Source organism: Eulemur rufifrons, chromosome 30, assembly GCF_041146395.1.
Source record: "Eulemur rufifrons isolate Redbay chromosome 30, OSU_ERuf_1, whole genome shotgun sequence".
NCBI classification, from domain to species: domain Eukaryota; kingdom Metazoa; phylum Chordata; class Mammalia; order Primates; family Lemuridae; genus Eulemur; species Eulemur rufifrons.
The window spans coordinates 23,008,484-23,029,713 of NC_091012.1; the positions used below are offsets into that span (position 1 = coordinate 23,008,484).

At 37.3% G+C, this 21,230-nt stretch overlaps 1 protein-coding gene across 2 annotated transcripts in view; it reads left to right on the forward strand.

The window, feature by feature from the left end:
- Positions 1 to 21,230, forward strand: part of GABRA3 (gamma-aminobutyric acid type A receptor subunit alpha3) — a 239,983-nt gene that overhangs the window by 77,841 nt on the left and 140,912 nt on the right. Inside the window, exons 2-3 of one of the 2 annotated variants that reach the window (XM_069463221.1) lie at positions 8,606 to 8,771; positions 19,967 to 20,088. In XM_069463221.1, the coding sequence (XP_069319322.1) occupies positions 8,632 to 8,771; positions 19,967 to 20,088 (262 nt within the window). In that variant the 5' untranslated portion in view covers positions 8,606 to 8,631. Of the gene's footprint in view, positions 1 to 8,605; positions 8,772 to 19,966; positions 20,089 to 21,230 lie in introns of those variants that run through there. The other variant, XM_069463222.1, reaches the window with a different exon arrangement.

Genomic DNA, 21,230 nt, shown 5'->3' on the forward strand with positions numbered 1-21,230 from the left:
AATTATGCATTTTTCTCTAGCTATATTCTGATGCTTATTTGCAGGTCAAGAGTTGGATTTATCCAGGATTGATTCCCCCCCCCACAGGCGGGTACAACAGAGCAAGAGAGAGGCAGGTGTGTTGAGGGTACATACCAGAGCATGATTATACGGATTTTAATTAAGGACTACATATGTAATCTAAGCTAAGGTAAGAAAGGAAATGAGAATATAAACATAATGATGAGCAAGTCAAAGGTTTTAATATCAATAGATTGGAGATTCTGGATATGGGGGCCCATGGGGGTGGGTAGAAGAACTGACAGTATTAAGGCACTAGATGAAAAGGGTTGGAAAGATGTGGTCAGAGAGTTATTTGAGATCATGAATTTAACCATGGGGTAGATGACTGGATTAGGGTGGAGTTGAGGCTCATTGCAGTACAAGACGTTAAGGAATTAACCTGTAGTTTACAGTGACTAAGGATTACTATATATCAAGCATAATCCTTAATTCTATATATGAATTAGATCATTTCATTCTCATAACACTGTGGTATTACAGTATTATTATAAACATTTTATAGATTAGAATGTTGAATCAAATAACTTGCCCAATGTCAGATTTCTATATGGTATATCAAGGATTGGAACTAAGATGTTTTTGACTGAAAAATCTTTAAGAATGACAGTACTTTGAGGCCAGGTAGAACTAAGTGACCTTAAATGGAATTCTGGCGACAAGTTGAGACAAACAAATGGCAGAATTGGCATTGTAGTATCTGGGTGGCAGCACTTTGGGAAACTCAGGCAGATAGTGCCTTATGTCATTCAAGCAGGGGCATTGGTAGGCAGACTGTCAGTATCTGGTGGTTTCTAGGTACTGAGATAAGGTTATTTTAGGAATTCCAATAGAAGAATTGGCTGAATCAGTACCTTGCATATAATAGGTGCTCAAATGTTTGTGATAAAATGAATTTGTATTTGGACAGGATCTATCAGCAAACTTATCCCAGTAGGTCTTTGCCTAGGCATTTTACACATGTTATCTTATTTAATGTTTATAGTCCTTACAGGATGGATTTTTTTAATGATTAGAATGTCTTTATGACCCCTTTTTCTGACTTATAAAAGAACATTGTCTTCCTTGGACTTAGGGAAACCCTTAGGTTCTTGAAGAATTCAAGGAGGAGGTAAATATGAGATAGCTCTCAGGGGAGATATACAAAGATTTTCTGATAAACTGGATATTTCAAGACCCAACTAACTAATTAGAAAAGTCAAAATGTGACATTATTTTTATCCAATGAAGAGGGGTTATACTTGCAATGAGATGGGGAATGTTGGGATCTCTAAGGATAAAGATCTTAAAAGTCCTGAGATAAAGAACACTGCGTTCCTTGCTACTTACAACCTAGTCTAGTCTTTTGGTTGTTTTCTGGCAGGTGAAGTGGATTGACTCACTGCCATTCCAAAACTACCTGAACCTAACTATGAAATCTCACCTGATGTATAAGATGGAATAGTTATAATTATTTTGAAACTCAACATGGTATTATCTTGCCTTTTAATGTAAACACTTACATTTTCAAACCACTACAAATAGCATAAGCTTTTGCAATCCATCCAACTGTATCTTGACAAGAGACGTAAATACATTGTTGAAGAAGAAGACTGGCTATACCTGGTGAATTCTTATGTAAGGCAATCATGAGGGCTGTTCTACAATAACCGACAGATGACTTTACCCTGAGGAACTTTAATAGTTATTTAAACTGTTCATTTCGTCTACTTTACCAATATCATATCTCACCTGTCAGTGTAGATTTAACCACTTACATGTACTGATAGACATAAGCATTTTGGGAGCTCAAGTGTTCATCTTTGTAAATTACTACCAAGGCTAAAAGGAAGGGACAAAAAGGAAGCCTCTTGTCCCACTGGCATATTACATAGTTAAGAAGTTGCTAACTTAAAGTCCTTTGATGGGCAAGAAACTATGTTGATATCAATTATCTAAAGTAGGCAAAGATTTCAGTGAAGATTTCTCCATTACTTCCCTAGTCTGATGTAATAGATTATAATTCATTCAGCTAGGGGTCAGATCAGAAAGAACTATCTGAAGGCTTAAAATAGTAATATTAATAATAATGGTAATAATAGTAGTCCTAGTAATTTCAGTTAATGATGCTTACAAGCATATGCTAGGCACTGAATTAAATACTATCTCTCTATAATCTTACTTATACACAGCCACCCTTGAAGGACATATTATTATCCTCCTTTTCATACCAAAAAATATATTTGGTGATAAGTCGTGTTCCCAAGGTCACGCACCTAGCAAGTGGGAAAGCTAGGAATTAAAACTAGTCTTGTGTCAATCTAAAGCCTCTTTTCTCCTGGTCACCCACCCATGGCTTGTCTTCATTAGAGGAAAAGTTCATCCAATTTAAGTTATCCTTCTTCCCTCCATCCATACTAATTTTAAAAAAATCAAAATACACTAGAAATGAAAAAGGAAAGAAACTGATGAACACATATTACCTGGTAAAAGCAATCAAGAGTTACTTAGCATTTCCCTGATAATTAGAGATGTGAAGCATTTTTTCATACGTTTGTTGGCCATTGTTCTGTCTTCTTTTGAAAAGTGTCTGTTCATGTCCTTTGTCCACTTTTTGATTTTTTCTTGCTGATTTTCCTGAGTTCTAGATAGATTCTAGTTATCAGCCCTTTATCAGATGTGTACCATGCGAAAATTTTTTCCCATTTTGTAGGTTGTCTGTTTGCTCTCGTGACTGTTTCTTTGGCTGTGCAGAAACTTTTTAATTTGATCAGGTATCATTTATGTATTTTTGTTATTGCTGTGATTGCCTTAGGGGTCTTCTTAATAAATTCTTTGCCTAGGCCAATGTCTGTAAGAGTCTTTCCTACATTTTCTTCTAGAGTTCTAATAGTTTCACACCTAAGGTTTAAGTCTGTTATCCACCGTGATTTGATTTTTGTGAGAGGTGAAATGTGTGGGTCTTGTTTCAGTCTTCTACATGTGGCTATCCAGTTTTCCCAGCACCATTTATTGAATAAGGATTCTTTTCCCCAGTGTATGTTTTTGTCTGCTTTGTCAAAGATTAGATGGCTATGTGAGGATGGTTTTATATATGGGTTCTCAGTTCTGTTCCACTGGTCAATGTCCCTGTTCTTGTGCCAATACCAAGATGATTTAAGAACTATAGCCTTGTAGTATAGTTTGAAGTCTGGTAAATTAATACCTCCCTTGTTTTTCTTATTGCCTAAAATTGCTTTTGCTAAGGCCAGTGAGAATGGCCTTTATCAAAAAGTCCCAAAACAATAAATGTTGGTGTGGACGTGGAGAGTTAGGAACACTCTTACACTGCTGGTGAGACTGCAAACTAGTGTAACCTCTGTGGAAAGCAATATGGAGATACCTTAAAGAGATAGAAGTAGTCCTACCATTTGATCCAGCAATCCCATTACTGGGCATCTACCCAAAAGAACAAAAGACATTCTATAAAAAAGATGTCTGCACTCGAATGTTTATAGCAGCACAATTCACAATTGCAAAGATGTGGAAACAACCCAAGTGCCCATCAATACATGAGTGGATTAATAAAATGTGGCATATGTATATCATGGAGTACTACTCAGCTATAAGAAACAATGGTGATCTAGCACCACTTGTATTATCCTGGATAGAGCTGGAACCCATTCTTCTAAGTGAAGTATCCCAAGAATTGAAAAACAAGCACCACGTGTACTCACCATCAAATTGGTTTCACTGATCAACACGTAAGAGCACATATAGGAATAACATTAATCGCCTGTCAGGCAGATGTGGGGGAGGGGATGGGTGTATACATACATAATGAGTGGGATGCACACCATCTAGGGGATGGACACACTTGAAGCTCTGACTCAGCAGAGGAGGGTGGTGCAAGGGCAATATATGTAACCTAAACTTTTATTCCCCCATAATATGCTGAAATAAAAAAAAGAGTCACTTAGGGATCACCTAACGTCAGTATTGCTTAAAGAAAGCAACATAAAGCAAAGAGTCATCCAAAAGACAAAATGCTTTTCAACTTCTATTTATGTTTAACATAGCAGTTTTAATGGAAAAATATATAGGAAACAGAGGTTAGAAAAATACTAGAAAAGGGTTAAGAAGTTCAATACTGAGGCATAAAGTAAACTGAAAGTTAAAATCCACATGCTATAAAACTAATAAAATGAATACAAAATCCCTTTAGCTAATATAAGGTCATAGGACCAAAAACATCAGAATACAAATAACAAGCGTCAGCCTAGATAATAAGAGAAGATGAATCCTATTATATACTGTTCTTTGTGTTGTCCAGTCCAAATAATTGTTTTTTTTTTAAACCAGGATGGATGTTATTAGCCACACTTTTCATTGAAGAAGTAGGTCTTTAAATCCTAACACAACTAGTATTTGGTAGTACCTAGTAACCTCTTGGTCTGGCAGTTTCCAAAGCCCGTTGTACACCCTATCCTTTATATCATCTTACCTGATTTAAGAATGTGACTTTGTCACAATAACATTTATTCATTAATTCACTATTTATTAAGTACCCATTTTTTGTCAGATAGTCTTTTATGTATTGGGCATATATCTCTGAATAAAAAGCAAAAATCCTTATCCTCATTGAGTTTATATTCTATTTGTGAAACAGGTAATAACAAAAAATTCATAAAATATATATTAGAGATGCAAAACAAAGAAAAATAGAGCAGGTAACTTCATAAGACATATCAGAGATGTGTGGAAGGCTTGGGATTTTAGATGGGGTGGCCAGGAAAGGCCGCAATGAAAAGGTAATATTTGAATAAAAACCTTAAGGAGATGAGGGAGCAAACTACATGGAAATTTGATGGAAAAACATACCAGGTAGAGGTAATAGCATGTGCAAAGGCCCTGGGGCAGGAGCATGCCTGACATATTGAAAAAGCAACAAGGAAGACAGAATGGCTGAAGTGGAGTACGTGAGAGAGAAGGAAAGGTAATAGGGGATGAGGTCAGCCAGGCAACTGAGGATTAGATCATGTAGGTCCTTGTAGAGCATAGTGAGGCTTTAAAAATTAACTTCTTCATTCATTTATTTATTTGACAGATAAAATTGTCTGTATTTACCATTTACAACATGATGTTTCAAAGTATATACACATTGTGAAATGACTAAATCTAGCTAATTAGCATATGCATTGCCTCACATAGTTATCATTTTTGTGGTGAGACATACAAATGTCCAACAGGTATATGATAAAATGCTCATCACTAATCAGCAGGGAAATGCAAATTAAAACCACAATGCAATATCACCTCATACCTGTTAGAATGGCTATTAACAAAAAAAAAACCAAGTAGTGTTGGTGAAGATGTAGAGAAAAGGGAACTCTTGGACACTGTTGGTGGGAATGTAATTTGATATAGCCATTATGGAAAACAGAATGGGAGTTCTTCAAAAAATTAAAAATAGAGCTATTGTATGATCCAGAAATCCCAGTACTGGGTATATATCCCAAGGATATGAAATCAGTATGTCAAAGAGATATCTGCACTCCCATGTTCATTGCAGCACTATTTACGGTAGCCAAAATATAGAATGAACTTATCTATTAATGGATGAATGGATAAAGAAAATGTGGCATATACACAATGGAATACTTTGCAGCCTTAAAAAGAATGAAATATTGTCATTTGTGATAACATGGGTGAACCTAGAGGACATCATAAAATAAGACAGACACAGAAAGACAAATACCTCATGATCTCACTCATATGTGGAATCTCAAAAAAGGTGATCTCATAGAAGCAGAGAATAGAATGGTGGTTACCACAGGCTGGAGTGGTTGGGGGTGGAGTGGGGAGATGTTGGCCAAAGGATACAAAATTTCAGTTAGATAGGTGCAACGAATCTAAGATATCTGTTGTACAACATGGTGACTATAGTTAATAATATTAATATATTATAATCTTGAAAAATTCTAAAGGAGTGTGGCTTTTGAAAGGGGAAGAAATCAAAGGATTTTGAGCAGAGGAGAGTTTTCTCTGGCTGCTGTATGGAGAACAGACTGTAGGGGAGCAAGGGCACAGGCAGCAAGACCAGTTAAGAGGCTTTTTAAAAGATCTTGACAAGAGATGATGAGCCAAAGTGGTAGCAGCAGAGGTGCTGACCAGTGGCTTTATTATGGATGTGTTTCCTTTTGAATGGAATGCAAATGGAACTTGCTAACAGGTTGGATGTGTAATATGAAAGTAAAAGAGGAGTCAAGAAGGCCATCAGAGATTATACTCAGAGCAAATGGAAGTGCGTAGTTACTGTTACTTGAGACTGGAAAGATTGTAGGAGGACCAGGTCTGAATATGTGTGTGAGGGTGGATATCTGAAATTTAGATTTGAGCATGTTAGTTTTAAGATGTCTGAGAGGCATCTTAATGACCATAGTGAAACATTGACATACTTGGGGTAATGATGACCATAATCATCATGGTCATATCCTGTACCAAGTCTCTCTATTCCTGTAGAGTAATTGTTTATTCAAGCATCATGATTATCTCAGCATTAACCCTTGTCATGTGATCACACAACATGAGGGTCTGCTAAAGCACTGTGGATGTTTGAGTATATATCATGGTTAGTGTCTATTCTATGGATGTTACTCATGCCCCAGAGTTGTCTTATCATGTGCCAGATTTTCTTACACACTGTGATTTTTTGAACCATACTGTTCCTGTCCATTCCTGTAAATTGCCCATCAACTTTTTTATAGCTCATGAACCATGAATGTCACAGCACATATATTAGGTTGACCATAAGAAATTACCATTTTTAAAATTCAGGATCTTATGGTGGTACAAACATTTTGGTTATATGTAATGCCTTTGCCTTGCCCAAGCCAGGGCTATAAGCAGAAGTTGCCATTTTTGTGAAACAATTGTCAAATATTGGGAATTTCTTATGGTACAACCTAATACTATGATTATCTCTATCTCTAATGTGGACACTTCATCATGCCAAAAGTCCATCTTCTCCAGTGTCATAGTTTTTCATATGTATATACCAGATTCATAGAGACAGCCTAATATAGAATTCAGCAGCTGTTTTTTGGGGGGTGGGATGAATCTAAAAGGAATCTTGTTCTTAATTTTATTAACCATAATAGCTCCCCAACATGCATCTGTTTTACATACTGGTCTCTTGTGTAATCTTTCCTTGGAAAAAAAAGTTTTATGTCCCGCCATTCCCTCTGAAAATTAATACACTGATATGACTGAAAAACAGTATAATGTTGGGTCAGAGTTTGGACTCTTTCAACTGGTGAGTGTCTCAGATTCAAAGAAACCACACAGATTAAAGATAGCAAGTAAGTGTCACATTATTGGCTACTTTCTTTTTTTTTTTTTTGTTGAGACAGAGTCTCACTTTGTTGCCCAGGCTAGAGTGAGTGCCGTGGCGTCAGCTTAGCTCACAGCAACCTCAAACTCCTGGGCTCAAGCGATCCTACTGCCTCAGCCTCCCGAGTAAGCTGGGACTACAGGCATGCGCCACTATGCCCGGCTAATTTTTTCTATATAGATTTTTAGGTGTCCATATAATGTCTTTCTATTTTTAGTAGAGACGGGGTCTCGCTCAGGCTGGTCTCGAACTCCTGACCTTGAGCAATCCACCCGCCTCGGCCTCCCAGAGTGCTAGGATTACAGGCGTGAGCCACCGCGCCCGGCCACATTATTGGCTACTTTCTTAGTAAACCTCTATCCATCCAGATTTCATAAAACAGCCCTGCATATAGGGAACTCCAATTCTATCATCAGTATAATTTGCTGACTTCTTAGGGACTTCAAGAAGCTAGGCTTGGATTTTTTTGTGTGGCGGCCCCTATCTAAAGGAGTGAGCATTGCCCTCAAATATCTCTTCATGGTTAAACATTGCATTCTTATTCAAGAACTATGACATCTCATTATTGAGTATTTTATCAACCTGAACCAGAGAAAACAGTCTACCTACTTCAGACCCTTTGATAATTTGGAAAATTACTTAACTCTATCAAGATGAGAATCAGTACCAAAAATACTATAAAGAGACTCCAGGTCTCAATATACCACAATTCTCCACAATATTACACAGTTAACCAAGGCAAAGGCATTTGTGACACTAAAGATCAAACAGGGCATTGGAGGGAAATAAAATGAAGGCATGAGAAACTATTTTAAGCTTTTGGGTTATAAGAGGTAACTGAGGCTAAGGGAAGTTCTGTAACTCACCTAGTCATATGAGAAGACAAGGAAAGAAATGGAACTGTAATGTAAGACTCCTGGTTACTGATCTAGAGCTCTTTACACTATGCTATGCATCCTTTCTTGTATGGGTTCTGGTATATTCAGGAGAGGGGTATGTTGAGAATTAATTTTGGTGGCATTGATAAGCTGTGTAGAGAGGACAATGAAATTAAGCATTGAGTAACTGAAACTAGAGATGTTAAATGTCTCTAATAGAGTTGAATAAGATCTTTCTTTTTTACTTCTTTCTCCTCTCTTCCTTTGTTTTCAACCCTTTACCTCTTTCCCTTTCTCTGAACTGTGAATCTCACAGGTCTCTGCAAGTTGGTGCCTAAGAAGATGATGATCACCCAAATGAGTCACTACTATGTGACCAGCGTTGGGCTTCTTTTCCTGGTCAATATTTTCCCTGGAACTACTGGCCAAGGGGAATCAAGACGACAAGAACCTGGGGACTTTGTGAAGCAGGATATTGGCGGGTAAGAACCCTTAACTCTTGGAATGAAAGAAGACTGTGGTAAAGGCTTGCCTCAGACCAAAACTTCAGATTTTTCCCCACAGATGAACCTAAATACTCTGATACTTATACATTACATTGTATTCGGAAAGAAATCATCAGCTCATACCCTCAAGATGGAAAGAGATCTCAAAGGTCTTTCTTCTTAGGTAACTGCCTAGCGCATGCTTGAACCTCTTCTGTAATATCTTAAAAGCAGTTCTCTCCAGCCTTTTGCTCTCAATTTTATCTTTTCTCTCTTAGATCATCTTCAACCTGTCACTTTTTATTGGCTCTGGCCCATTAGCATTTAAACATGATCAAGAATGTCCCATCTTAAATTTAAAAATCTTCCCTTTAGATAGTGCCTTAAGTCTTTGCTCCCCTTCACAGCCGTATTTCCTAAAGAGGTGGTATGCTTCATTGTCTCTATGTATCTCTCACATTCCTCCACCTGCTGCTATCTGACTTCCAACTCCATGCCTCTAAGGCAACTTCTCTAACCAAGATGGCCAACGTTGGCTCTGTTGCTAAAATGAACAGCTTGTCTGTCCTTATGTTACTCAATTACTTTAGTAACATGTTGCAGTATTAAATGTTCTTGACTTCTCCCTCCTTAACTTCTTTTTATTATGAAATAAAACACACACATAGAAACATGCATAAAATATAAATTTAAGTTTAAGAATAATTCTCTCTTTGACTTCAGAAACACCACAATTCCCTGATGCTTAGATTGGGTTCTGTAGAAGCAAGGCATGGAACAAGGATTCTTGAGCAAATGAATTATTGAGGTTCACTCAGGAGAAACCTATAAGGAAGTAAGGGGAGCAAGACAGTGAAAGGGAAGAAGTAAAACAAAGGTACAGCCTCAATTTGACCTGGGGAGGTGTGAAACATAAAGGGCACTACAGATTTGTCCTACCTTCAGGCAAAGGGCCCAGGCTTTCATATCCTCATCTCAATCAGTCCTTGCCTGTGGGCCTCCTGGAGGAAGGCATATCCTCCCAGACATTTTAGGGTGAGGTGGCTCCCTTCAACAGGTGGTAATTCTCCAAAGTAGCTGGAGGATGGTTTCACTGGCCCAGTAAAGGTAATCTGGGCATAGTACCAATAATAAATATTGCACCTGGTTTTCTTTATGCATATATGGCTATGCTTTCTACAATATTTTCACAATGTTATGCAGCTATATCAAAGGCCTCTGTGATATAAAGATCTTTTATAGTCTTCTCTGCTTTTGTTCATCCCTCAGGTGTTCGTGTTCTTTGTTTTGTTCTAGGAGCTCTTCTTACCATACAAATGCCCTAAGTGACTTCATCCATTTCTATGACATTGTTACATAAATGCCAATGAGTTTCATCTCAGTCTTCATTCCTGACTTCTCTTGAGTATCTGACTTCTATATCCAAATGTCTATTGGACATATCCACGTGGCTATTCCACAAACTCCTTAAATTAAGCATGTCCAAAGTAGTCTCGTCATCACCATCTTCCTCCTTCACCCTAAAGAAAAAACAAAATAAAACAAATAACAAATAAACAAAAAATATTCCTCTTCCACTTTTTCCTGTTTCAGCCAATGGGACTACCACACACCCAGCTGCTCAAGCCAGAAGCTTGGAATCAATTTTGCCAGTTTTCTCCCCTTCACTCTCCAGATTGAATCAATTACCAAGATATGTCATTTCTACCTCCCACATACCTTGGATTCATCTACTCTTTCCCAACTTTCCTGCTACCACCCTAGTTTAATTTAATGTTGTTTCCCACTTGGACCACTGCAAGAGCCTCTAATTTACCTTACTTCCTAAAGTCTTGTTCCCCTCCAAACTAACCTCTACTCTATAGCCAGTGTTTCTTCTATAATGCATATCTACCCTATTTAGAGCCTTTTAATGGCTTCCTATTGTCCCTAGAATAAAGTCCAAACACCTTAACATGATTTTATAAGGTGCATTATGACCCAGCCTCTACCTATCTTGTTAGCCTTATTTCTTAGTTCTCCTGCCACCAAACCCTGTGTTCTTCAATGATGTTGAACTTCCTTCAGACTTTAAAATCCCATTTCATGCAGGGAATATTATTACTAGAAATGGCCCATTAGCCTTGCAATATTTCAGTATTACACAGAATATTTTATTCCTTGGTAGTGCCTTTCCTTTTTTTTTTTTTTTTTTGGTTTTACATTTGGTCATTGTCTTATATTCTTGGAAACATGCATCTTGAAATAGGAATTGTTCCCGATTATTTTTGCAGGGTTGATTATCTTAATGTACTCTGAGTCTTTTCATCTTCTATCAGCATTTTTGCAGTAATCTCTGGGGCCGAGGCTGCAGAACTGGACTTGTATGTCCTTAGAATCTTGGCATATGAAACTCATTTTTTTCTTTTCCCAGGTTTGGAAAATCAAACCAATTCTGTTATTATTAACTTCTCATGTATCTGATTTCACTGGGCCATGATAGATATTCTAAATAAGATGGAGTTTTAAATATAGACTCTTACCTCTTCAAGCATTAAAGCCTTTTTTAATTTTAAGTCTAAGAATAAAGTTTTCTAAAAAATGTATTGCATATATTTTCTTACAATCCTAAACAAGGATTTTAAACAGAGTAGTCCCTTTTCTTGGTAGCTTTTGGTCATCATAAATAACATTCAAGGCCAGGCACAATGGCATGTGCCTGCAGTCCCAGCAACTGTGGAGGCTGATGAGGGAGGATCTTTTGAGCCTAGACGTTCCAGACCAACCTGTGCAACATGGTGATGTTAAAATAAAAATAATACAATCTTGGTTGTTTCTAAAAATAAAAAAATAATAATTATATTCATTCTATGTCTTTTTTCTTTTTGCCTCTATTTTCAGTGTTAATTGTCACCTCTCCTCTTTACATTGGTTTGTTTACACCCTCTTGGTGATTAGAAAACCAGATAGCCAATCATTTTAGCAATTATAGTAAAAGAGGAGGCCAAGAAATCTTACCTGAAAAAGCAAAGTGAAGTGCTTGTTTTTAATACAGAGGCATAATGAGTACATGTTTCTTGAACTAGAAACATTTTTTGTTTACTTTCTTCCAAGTCTAATGCAATTCATACTTTGGAGGGATGACACTACTAAAAACCTGGCTCTAAATATTAGGGTTGGCACTCTATTTACACTTGCTAGAAATAAAGAAATCAATATAACTTTAAAATATATCATATATGCTAGTAATTCTGATACTTAACAGAGCTACTGGTTCTTTTTGTTTGCTTGTTTTCATAATTTGTTAATTTTGGTTTTTGTGTTGAAAAAATCCATTTGCTGTATTATTTTATCCAACTTTAGTGGTTCATTCAATTAAATCACCTGGGTTGGCTGCCTCAGTAGCTTCAACAGTAGTTTATTGAGCAGTACTTTGTATAAATCATGTGCTAGATGCAATGGTTCTCAACATTTGGTATGTGTAAGCAAGAAAGCAGTCTCCACACTCAAAGATTGTGATTTAGGAGCTCTAGGGATAGTGGCTAATAATCTGAATTTTATCAAATTACCAAGATGATTCTGATGTAAGGAATCTTTGATCAATACTTTGAGGATACAGTTCCTATTTTCAAGGAACTAATAGTGTAATTAGAGATTTGGGATTCTAGAACTTTAGAACAGCCCAGATGGGAAAAACTGCAGAAAGCATCTAAATCTGATCCCTCATTTTTTATATGAAGATACTGAGGTTCAGAAAGGAAAATTGACTTCCCTAAGCTCTTACAGCAAATTAACGGTGGAGCCAGGTCTAAAACATCAATCTCTGATTCCTGGTCCTGTGTTCTTGAGGAAAATCTACAGAGAACAATTTTAACTTCATATAATGAATACATTTCTCATACCCCTGCTTCCTGGTCTAGTATTTTGACCATCAGCAAATGGAACTATATATGTGAACAATGTTTAGTTGAACCATTATGAAACTGTCATTTTTCTGGGTCAAAATGGTTGAATAGCAGCAATTTCATAATGGGTCAACAAGTAAGTTCCTAAGTAGCAATTAAGTGCCAAATGGATCTTCCTTCAAGGTCTGACTATAGTTTGTTGAATCTGTCAGAATCCCAAAGAATACAGATGGACATTTCAATTAAGATTATTTGAGAAGGGGAGATTTGCAGAGAGACTAATAATAAAGTATGGTCTAGGTAGATGGAAACCACAAGGAATAGAGCAAGAACCGAAAGCCTGTGACAGACATAGCATGTACAACAAGGCTTCTGAAGAGGTGCAGAGATTCTTAGTGGGAGAAATCACCAGCCTGAGGAGATATCATAGGGAGATAGTCAAGGAATTACATGCCAAGACTTTACTCTTCTTCCTCTGATCTTCAGCCAAGGTGGCCAAATTCGAGTTGAAGCCAGAGGACAATGGAGCCTGTTGATATAGTTCATACATGTCAGCCTTCTAGGAAAGAGTATAGGATGGAGAAGAGTGGAGAATATATATGAAAGAGAAAATGAAAAACTTTGTGCACAAGGCCTAATATTTACATGTTAAGAATAAAGTGGAGACCATGATTTGGGAGGAACATGGCACAGCACTAACACTTTTTCTGCATTAAGATTATATGGTGGTGGCAGTGGTGACAGCTGATGCTGTGAACTGAAGAAGAGATAATGGGAGAGTTGTTTATTTCCTTGTCACGTCTACAGTCTAACTTGGTGCCACTGTTCAAAGGAGTCAGTCCTTGTAAGCATCTTGAAAGGTATTCTCTCAGTCCTCTTAATCTCAGAATAAACTAGCACCTGTGGCCATAAATGTATTTACTGTGATTTGAAGTCCAATCCCTTCTATTTACATGCAATCTCTATTATGGAATCAATTCATCAATACTCTTAGCATTCAATTATCAAATTTTAAACTTTCATAACCAGATGTGGGACCTGAGTGGCTGTCAGTTTTTAGGCTCCTATCCTGGGCAGAAATCCCTCCTGCATTATGGTTGATGATTGACCTGGCAGGTTGAATCCCTCCAGTGATAAGCTGCATCACTACCACAGGGCATAGATCCAGGTGCTTCCTATATTGAGTTGAAGCCCCAACACCTCCCAGTTATAAGGACATGTAACATTGGTTTCTTCTTCCACATAGCAGCTCTCAGATCTACTTCATGCTTTCTTGTCTGCAGGTTAACTTATTTCTTTCAACTATTCTTCCAACATACTATGGTTTTTCAGACACTGCCTCAAACTGGACACTCTCCTTTGTTCTCTAATTAACTGATTTTGAAACTCAAGAATTTATACTTATTTGTGGTTTTCATATTCTATCACATTAGTTTAAACTTTATATTCATATAGCTCTTACTATGTACCAAGCACTATTCTAAGTACTTTTATATGTTAACTCATATAATCCTTATAACAGACCTGCTAGTGAGGTGATGCTATTATTCCTGTTTTAAAGATAAAACATGGAGACACAGAGTGGTCAAGTAACTTGCCAAAGCTCACACAGCTAGAAAGTGGCAGAGCTAGGACTAAAACTCAGAGAAGCTGGCTATTAACAACTACAACCTATTGCTTTCTATGAGTTTGGCCACTTTCAAGTAAGAATTAGGCACATGTCCATTTCTTTCATGCATGTGAACATTTACTTATACATAACAATCTCTCAATCTCTGAATACTTAATATCTCAGCCACATGGCTGTATACTGTATTAAGTTGGGGCAAGTGTAGTTTTCTTATAGGATCTGGAAGAATAAGAAATATCATTTGAACTTACCATTTTCTGTAATAAAATGGAAATGTGTAGCATTTGTGATACTGGATGGGGATTGACTGTAAGGCTGGTAGTGGGAACCCCCCCCCCCCTAAAAAAGAGAAACTCTGCTAAAGGCAGATTACTCTCTGCAGTGGCAGGCAAAAGCCTGCCTCAGAGTTACATCCTGTCATTGCTAGCTGAACACCCCAGCCCGGGCTCAACCACATCCTGCTTTCTGTGACCTAGGCACTGGGCCAAAAACAGCACCTGCCGCCATTCCCAGAAAAAGCCCCCTCCACTTATGCACCTCACCGCATATAAATACCCTTGCCTCAGTCCCAGACCACTGCAACTTCCTGAGCCCCTGGTTTCTCCCAGGACACGGGAACCTCGCTCGGGTCCCTCCCTTTGGACCTGTTACCCTAACCCTGGAGCACTCCAATAAAGCCTCTTTGCTTAACCCTTTCAACTCTGCTTATCTTTCTTTCTCTGGTGCCGACCATCCAAAAACCTTACATGGACATTTGAGGCCAGGACCAAGTATAGTTGGTAGGTGATGCTGTGACTTCCTCATGCATCATGTCAGGAGGAAAGATTGTCAGTATTACTGATACTAAGTTTGATCACTTGTTAAGACGATAATTGTTAGGACTCTCCATTGTAAGGATATATCAGCCACCAGGATTGATTGAGCTGGTGGCCAGCTCATTGCTTTTATCATAGCTGTGAGTGTGGGGGAAAAAAGCAAATAATAATGGGGGAGAGAATATTCCTAGTACTGTGGTTTTCCCTTCCTTCTTGTCAAAATTATTTTCTCCATATACACAGTGTTATAAATGGTTCTCAGTCTGGCCTATGAAAGTCCACTTAACCAAAAATATTGCTGAAATAGTGCTCATGCATTGGCACTATGGTTACAATCATTCAGATAAATTATGAATAATAGACCTGCATAATATTGCCTGGAAAACTAGCTACCTTTATGGCATTGTTTCAAAGGAAGAATGTATTCTTACTTCTTTGAAAACTTTGCTCGGATTACAATACATTTTAAGTTGGGGTATGTCTGCTTATGTTCATATGGAATCACATCTCTAAGGTCTACTTACCTTGCTATTTTATGATTCACAACATATACTAGTTAAATCTTCCTGTGCATTTTTTTTTTTTTTGTGAAACAGTGGCTTTCAGTTACCAAGAAGGCATGAAGGATTTGGTCTTTATTTTATTTTAACTGAGCAAATAAAGTTAGTGTGAATAGGCAGGGCATGTGTTGGGTGGGTGTGTCTCAAGTCAGTCCTTCTCTAGTTTTATTACCAGTCTATAGAAACTATTTCAGAAAAGAACAGCTGCATTTTTTGAGACGGATTGGGCATATTCTAGCTAAAAATCAGTTTTTTTCCCTTTAAGCGGCTTTTTTAAAGTCGTTAGAATGTGTGCTATTGAATTCCAGGTGTTTCTCATTCCCTCCCCAGTATATTACTGGCGTCCCTAGTGCTGAATCTTTACTTAGACCTTTCCACTTATAGGAAAGACTGGGCTTAAAAATGAAAACATGGAGAAAGTTGAGAAATGGTGAGTAATCTTATTTGACTATGATTTCTGGTCAGAAAGAAAAGTAGTAGAATTTGCAGCTGTAAATATATATTTGGAACAGATGGCAGAAGGCCATGAATGTTAGGCTAAGGAGTTGGAATTTTATTTGGTAAATGGTGAAGAGTTATGGAAGGTTTGTGAGCAGTGAAAAGACATGATCTGTGCAGTAATTATGAATTTTCATTATTTTTAAAAATCTGTTTTCCCCCAGGAGATATGAAGTACTAGGAAAAATGCCATCCTTTTAATTAAGTAAATTTCTCTTCTCTTTTGATTGTTGTATGAACTGCATCAGCAACTCCACATCTGTGCCTCTCATGATTCCCCCTAACATAAACACACCAGAGTCCTTGATGAAGTTGTTGAACTAATGCTGTTACTGCAATATCCTGCACTTAATCTCTTGCCGGTCAGTGAGCTTGGCCTTCTTCTGTAGCTTAAAAGTACATGTCTTTCAAAGGATTCTCATTGCATTTTCAGGAGTTTGGAGAGTAATTAATGAACAATCCTCATTTACAAAACAATTGTATATTTATTGTCTTATTTACTTATTTCTTTCAAAAACTTTCAAAGGTAGGATATTATTATCCTCATTCTACATATATGGAAATACTGGCATACTTTGTTTTGTTGTGCTTCACTTGCTTGTGCTACAGATATTGCACTTTTTTTGTTTTTTTTTTACAAATTGAAGGTATGTGGCAACCCTGTGTCAAACAAGTCTATTGACACAATTTTTCCAATAGCATATGCTCACTTTGTGTCTCTGTGACACATTTTGGTAATTATTGCAGTATTTCAAGCTTTTTCATTATTATTATAGCTGTTATTGTCATCTGTGATTATAATTGTTTTGGAGTGCCACGAATCATGCCTATATAAGATGGTGAAGTCAATCAATAAATGTTACATGTGTTCTGACTGCTTCACCAACTGGTCATTCCCCCATCTCATCAACTTGATAAGCATGTGGCATTGAGCAATTACCTTCTGTCTTTGGGGTCAGTGTCTTAGGTGTCCCATGTGTAAAATGAAGGGAAAGAATTATTAATACATAATCTCTAAGGTCCTCCATAATTCTGACATGCCATGATTCTTTCCTTTTTCCCCAAACTACTTTTGGATGGTCACAAACTATACCATTTTCACTGCAATTTAGTTATTGAAGAATAGAGTCCTGATTTAGGTTCTAGATTAAACCAACTTCTAACTCCCTATGCAATAATTTAGTGCACATAAGGGGAAAAAATTATCAATGATCAAGTGTAAAATTGTAGAGAAACCTATTGAAAATAGTTTTGGGGCGCTATTTAGCATTGATTTTTGACTTAAAAGTTTTAAAGTTATTGGCAAAGAATGCTCCTAACATATGAACAGTCAGCAGGGGATGGAAATGCATTCTCGTGGAAGTTAGTATTTCAATAAGAGAGGTGGCACCATGTATTGTCCTTATATTCAGGAATTTTGAATCAAAATTTTAGCTTACCCATTAACTCTCAGGGTGATTAAACACTTATGTTCAGGGGCTTTAGTGTTCCCATCTAAAAATCCATCTGGATTAGATAATTTCTGAAGCCCTTTATAGTTTGTCTATGCTTCTATGAGGATTCTCCTTTCTATCCTCTTCTAGTAATCCAAGAAATTATTTCTCATTCAATTTATGTATCAATTTCTCAGAAATTGAATTAGGCTATCCAAGGTGGAGCAAGATCTCCCGCGATGAGAGTTAAGGGATAATGAGAAAGAGGTTTGCATACAATCAATTGAGCTACTACAACCTTCCCTCCCCCCACCGTGTCAGGTGGATCCAGAACATTGGTGGATTAAGCCTACAGTGGGCTGTCACCGGACAGGGTGTCTGTGTTTACCGCTTTAGCATACTGATGTCACTTCGTTGGCTCTGCACTGCAGTTCCCTTCTTTCTTCCCCCTTCCCACTGAGGCATCTGTATAACTTCTTGTGATCTGTCCACTTACCCAGTCATCTCTACTCTTGACTAGGTAATGGTGTCTCTCTGGCTGAAGCTTTCCTTATAGATTTTGTCTGACGACAAAAACAATTTTTTGTTGTTAATATTTATATTTGAATAATGCATTTGAGTGCATAAACTACTATTTTAAAGAAGAGAAAATAAAATTTTAATACTTCTATATATGAAGCATTAAGCCTGACAATTTTAATATATAATATTGTTTAATATTAATACAACATATCTGTGAAGTTATTTTAATTTCAAAGGTGCCATAGCTATTACTAGAGGTGTTATATGGCTTGCCTAAGGTTACAAAACTAAAAAACTCAAATGCATGTGCCAAATTCTTTAAGCCTAGTTCCCTTTCCTCATATGTATCTATTTTATAATTTGATTATGTCGGCAACCTTGTAAATTAAGCCAGGGAAGGATTAGTTGTTTTATTTTACTTTATTTTGTTTTCTGCTCCATCATAACACCTAAAACAGTAATAGGCACATAATTAATACTCAATAAAAATGCATTGAGTGATTAAGTGAATTGAATTGGTTTTTAAATTGAGGAACTTGTGGTTCTAAATGAGTTTTCCAAGGTTATCAGCCAGAGAGTGGCAGTTTAGAGTGAGAACTATTCAATTCAAATGTTTCTACTATTCTGTAGATCTCTCTCAGGGTCTTTTCAGAACAAGATCCTTGCTCACTGCTAAGGATAAATATTGGTGGGAAGACATATTGTCTGTTTCTTAGTAGACTCCTTCTTAACTGGTATCTTGTGACTTTATAGCTCTGATTAACCGGATTCTGGGAATAGTTATTTATACATTAATTAATGTCAACTTTCTGGGTTCAAGTTAAAAATGGGGAAAACTGAGACCCCCAAACATATAGTACTATAAGTTGCTTAATGGTCTCCCCCAAATCACCAGTACAGCTGGAACTAGAACCCAGGATTTTTACCTCTTGGTTCATTTCTTGATTGTATTAATACATCATGCTTCTTGACCCTTGGAAATAGCCATTTCTTTCATCATACCTTGCTCTCCTCTGAACTACTCAGGGCCTTTCTTTATTTCCAGTACTGTCAAACCATACCAAGCTCCTTCTCCAAAAGTGAAAGTATCAGTCTCAGTGCCTGGGCCTGATTAGGTGACTAGTAAAGTGCCTAATGCTCAGAAAGGCTTGCAGAAGACATCAAAACTGGAGAAGCAGGAGATAGCCGAGGGACACTAGAAAATCAGAAAAGTTGGATTATAGCCCTATCCTTGCCTCTCGCTAGTAATATGGCTGTGGGAAAGTTTGGTTTATAAGAGAGATTAAGGAGTGTCTTATGAGTCCTCTTGGTAGCTTTCACATTTGATGGACTACTACTGCTCTTGGTTGCCCTATCTCCATAGGGTGGGGGTTGGGGTAGACTAAATGCAATTCAAGGATCTGCCTGACTCTGTTTTTCTGTGAACTTATGTCTTTCTGGGCTAGAAGAGAGGTGAGTTTTCAGTGACAACATTTCTCTTCTTTATTTTGGGGCCTGTTTAGTCATGCAACAAAATTTGATGAATCAACTGTATGCCAGGTACTGTTCCCAGTGACATTCTGTCCAGAATTTCTGCTTGTGTCTCTCCCCTGCTGGGATGGAGCTGAGGCATATGCCTGTTAAAGCTCATGCCCGTGCTGGAGTAAGAGCTCAGGTATTGACCACCGTCTGCCTCCTAGACAGGCAATCATTGTGACAAATAGGAAGTACTCGCTGTTTTGGTTAAGATGTAGGGCTATGTAACTGGCAAAGTCTATTGGTTGAAATTGTCTTGAAATAAAATATTTCAATATGTAAGTTTTCCTATTAAGAACTATTATTTTCCTTCTCTTTTCCTTGCACCGCCCCAGACTCTCTCCTAAGCATGCCCCAGATATTCCTGATGACAGCACTGACAACATCACTATCTTTACCAGAATCTTGGATCGTCTTCTGGATGGCTATGACAACCGCCTGCGACCTGGGCTTGGAGGTCAGTTATTACTTTAATTTCCTCTTTTTGGCTGTTGTCATCTAAAAAGAGTGGTTAGACGTAGTCCATTGAGCAATGAGGTTAGCGTAAAGCTAAGTTTCTTCCCTATGAGCACTGGAAATTAGTTCTAATCCTTCATTTCAGTGGGTGATTTCTCTGGTCTGGTTTTGGAAGGTTCCAGATTTCACTTAGGAAAATGCATCTGGAGTACCATACAGATGGTCCCTGACTTACAATGATTTGACTGACAATTTTTTGACTTTATGATGATTTTAGCAGACTTAGCCTGATGCATTTCAACTTACAAAATTTTTAGTTTATTATGGTTTTATCAGGACATAACCCCATCATAAGTTGAGGAGCATCTGTACCTCAAAGTTAGCCTATGCCCATTTCTAGTAACAAAACACCAATCCCTGCCTGTATGACAGGTGTGGCCCAAGAGCCACAGCTGGGAAACTTGCCTTTGTTCCAAAAACCCTGACCACATATCAGCCTGACACTCCAAAGAGGAGAAGTCTACTGGCTAGGTGGGATATTAGTTGGCCATAAGTTTAGTATAATTAACAATATGATCACAATAAGGTAAATGCATTGTAATATATCATGGGCTGTGTTGAAACAGAAAGTATGCAAGTGTGTGTGTAGTGTGCATGTATATGTGTGTTTCTGTGTAATTTTTTCCCTGAACCATTTGAAAATTAACTGTAGATATCATGTCCCTTTATCCCTAAATACTTCAATGTGAATTTTGTTAGAACAAAGAAATTATTTTATAAAAATACAATATAATTATAAATTCAGAAAATATAACTTAACATAATATCATTTTCTAATTTGTAGTCCATATTCAAATTTTGCCAATTATCCCAGAAGTGTCCTTTATAGCAATTTTCTTTGATTTAGGATTTAATCCAGGATTATGTATTACATTTATTGTCATGTCCATTTAGCCTATACTCAGCATTTCTTTGTCTTTTATGACTTTGATTAGATCTTTCTTATTCATTTTTGGAAGTAACACCACAGGAGTTAATTGAGTCTTTCTCAGTGTGTTACTCAAGAAGGGACATGATGTCTGTTTGCCCATTATTGGTAATGTTAATTTGAATGTTCACCAAGTTCTTCTACTCTAAAATTAA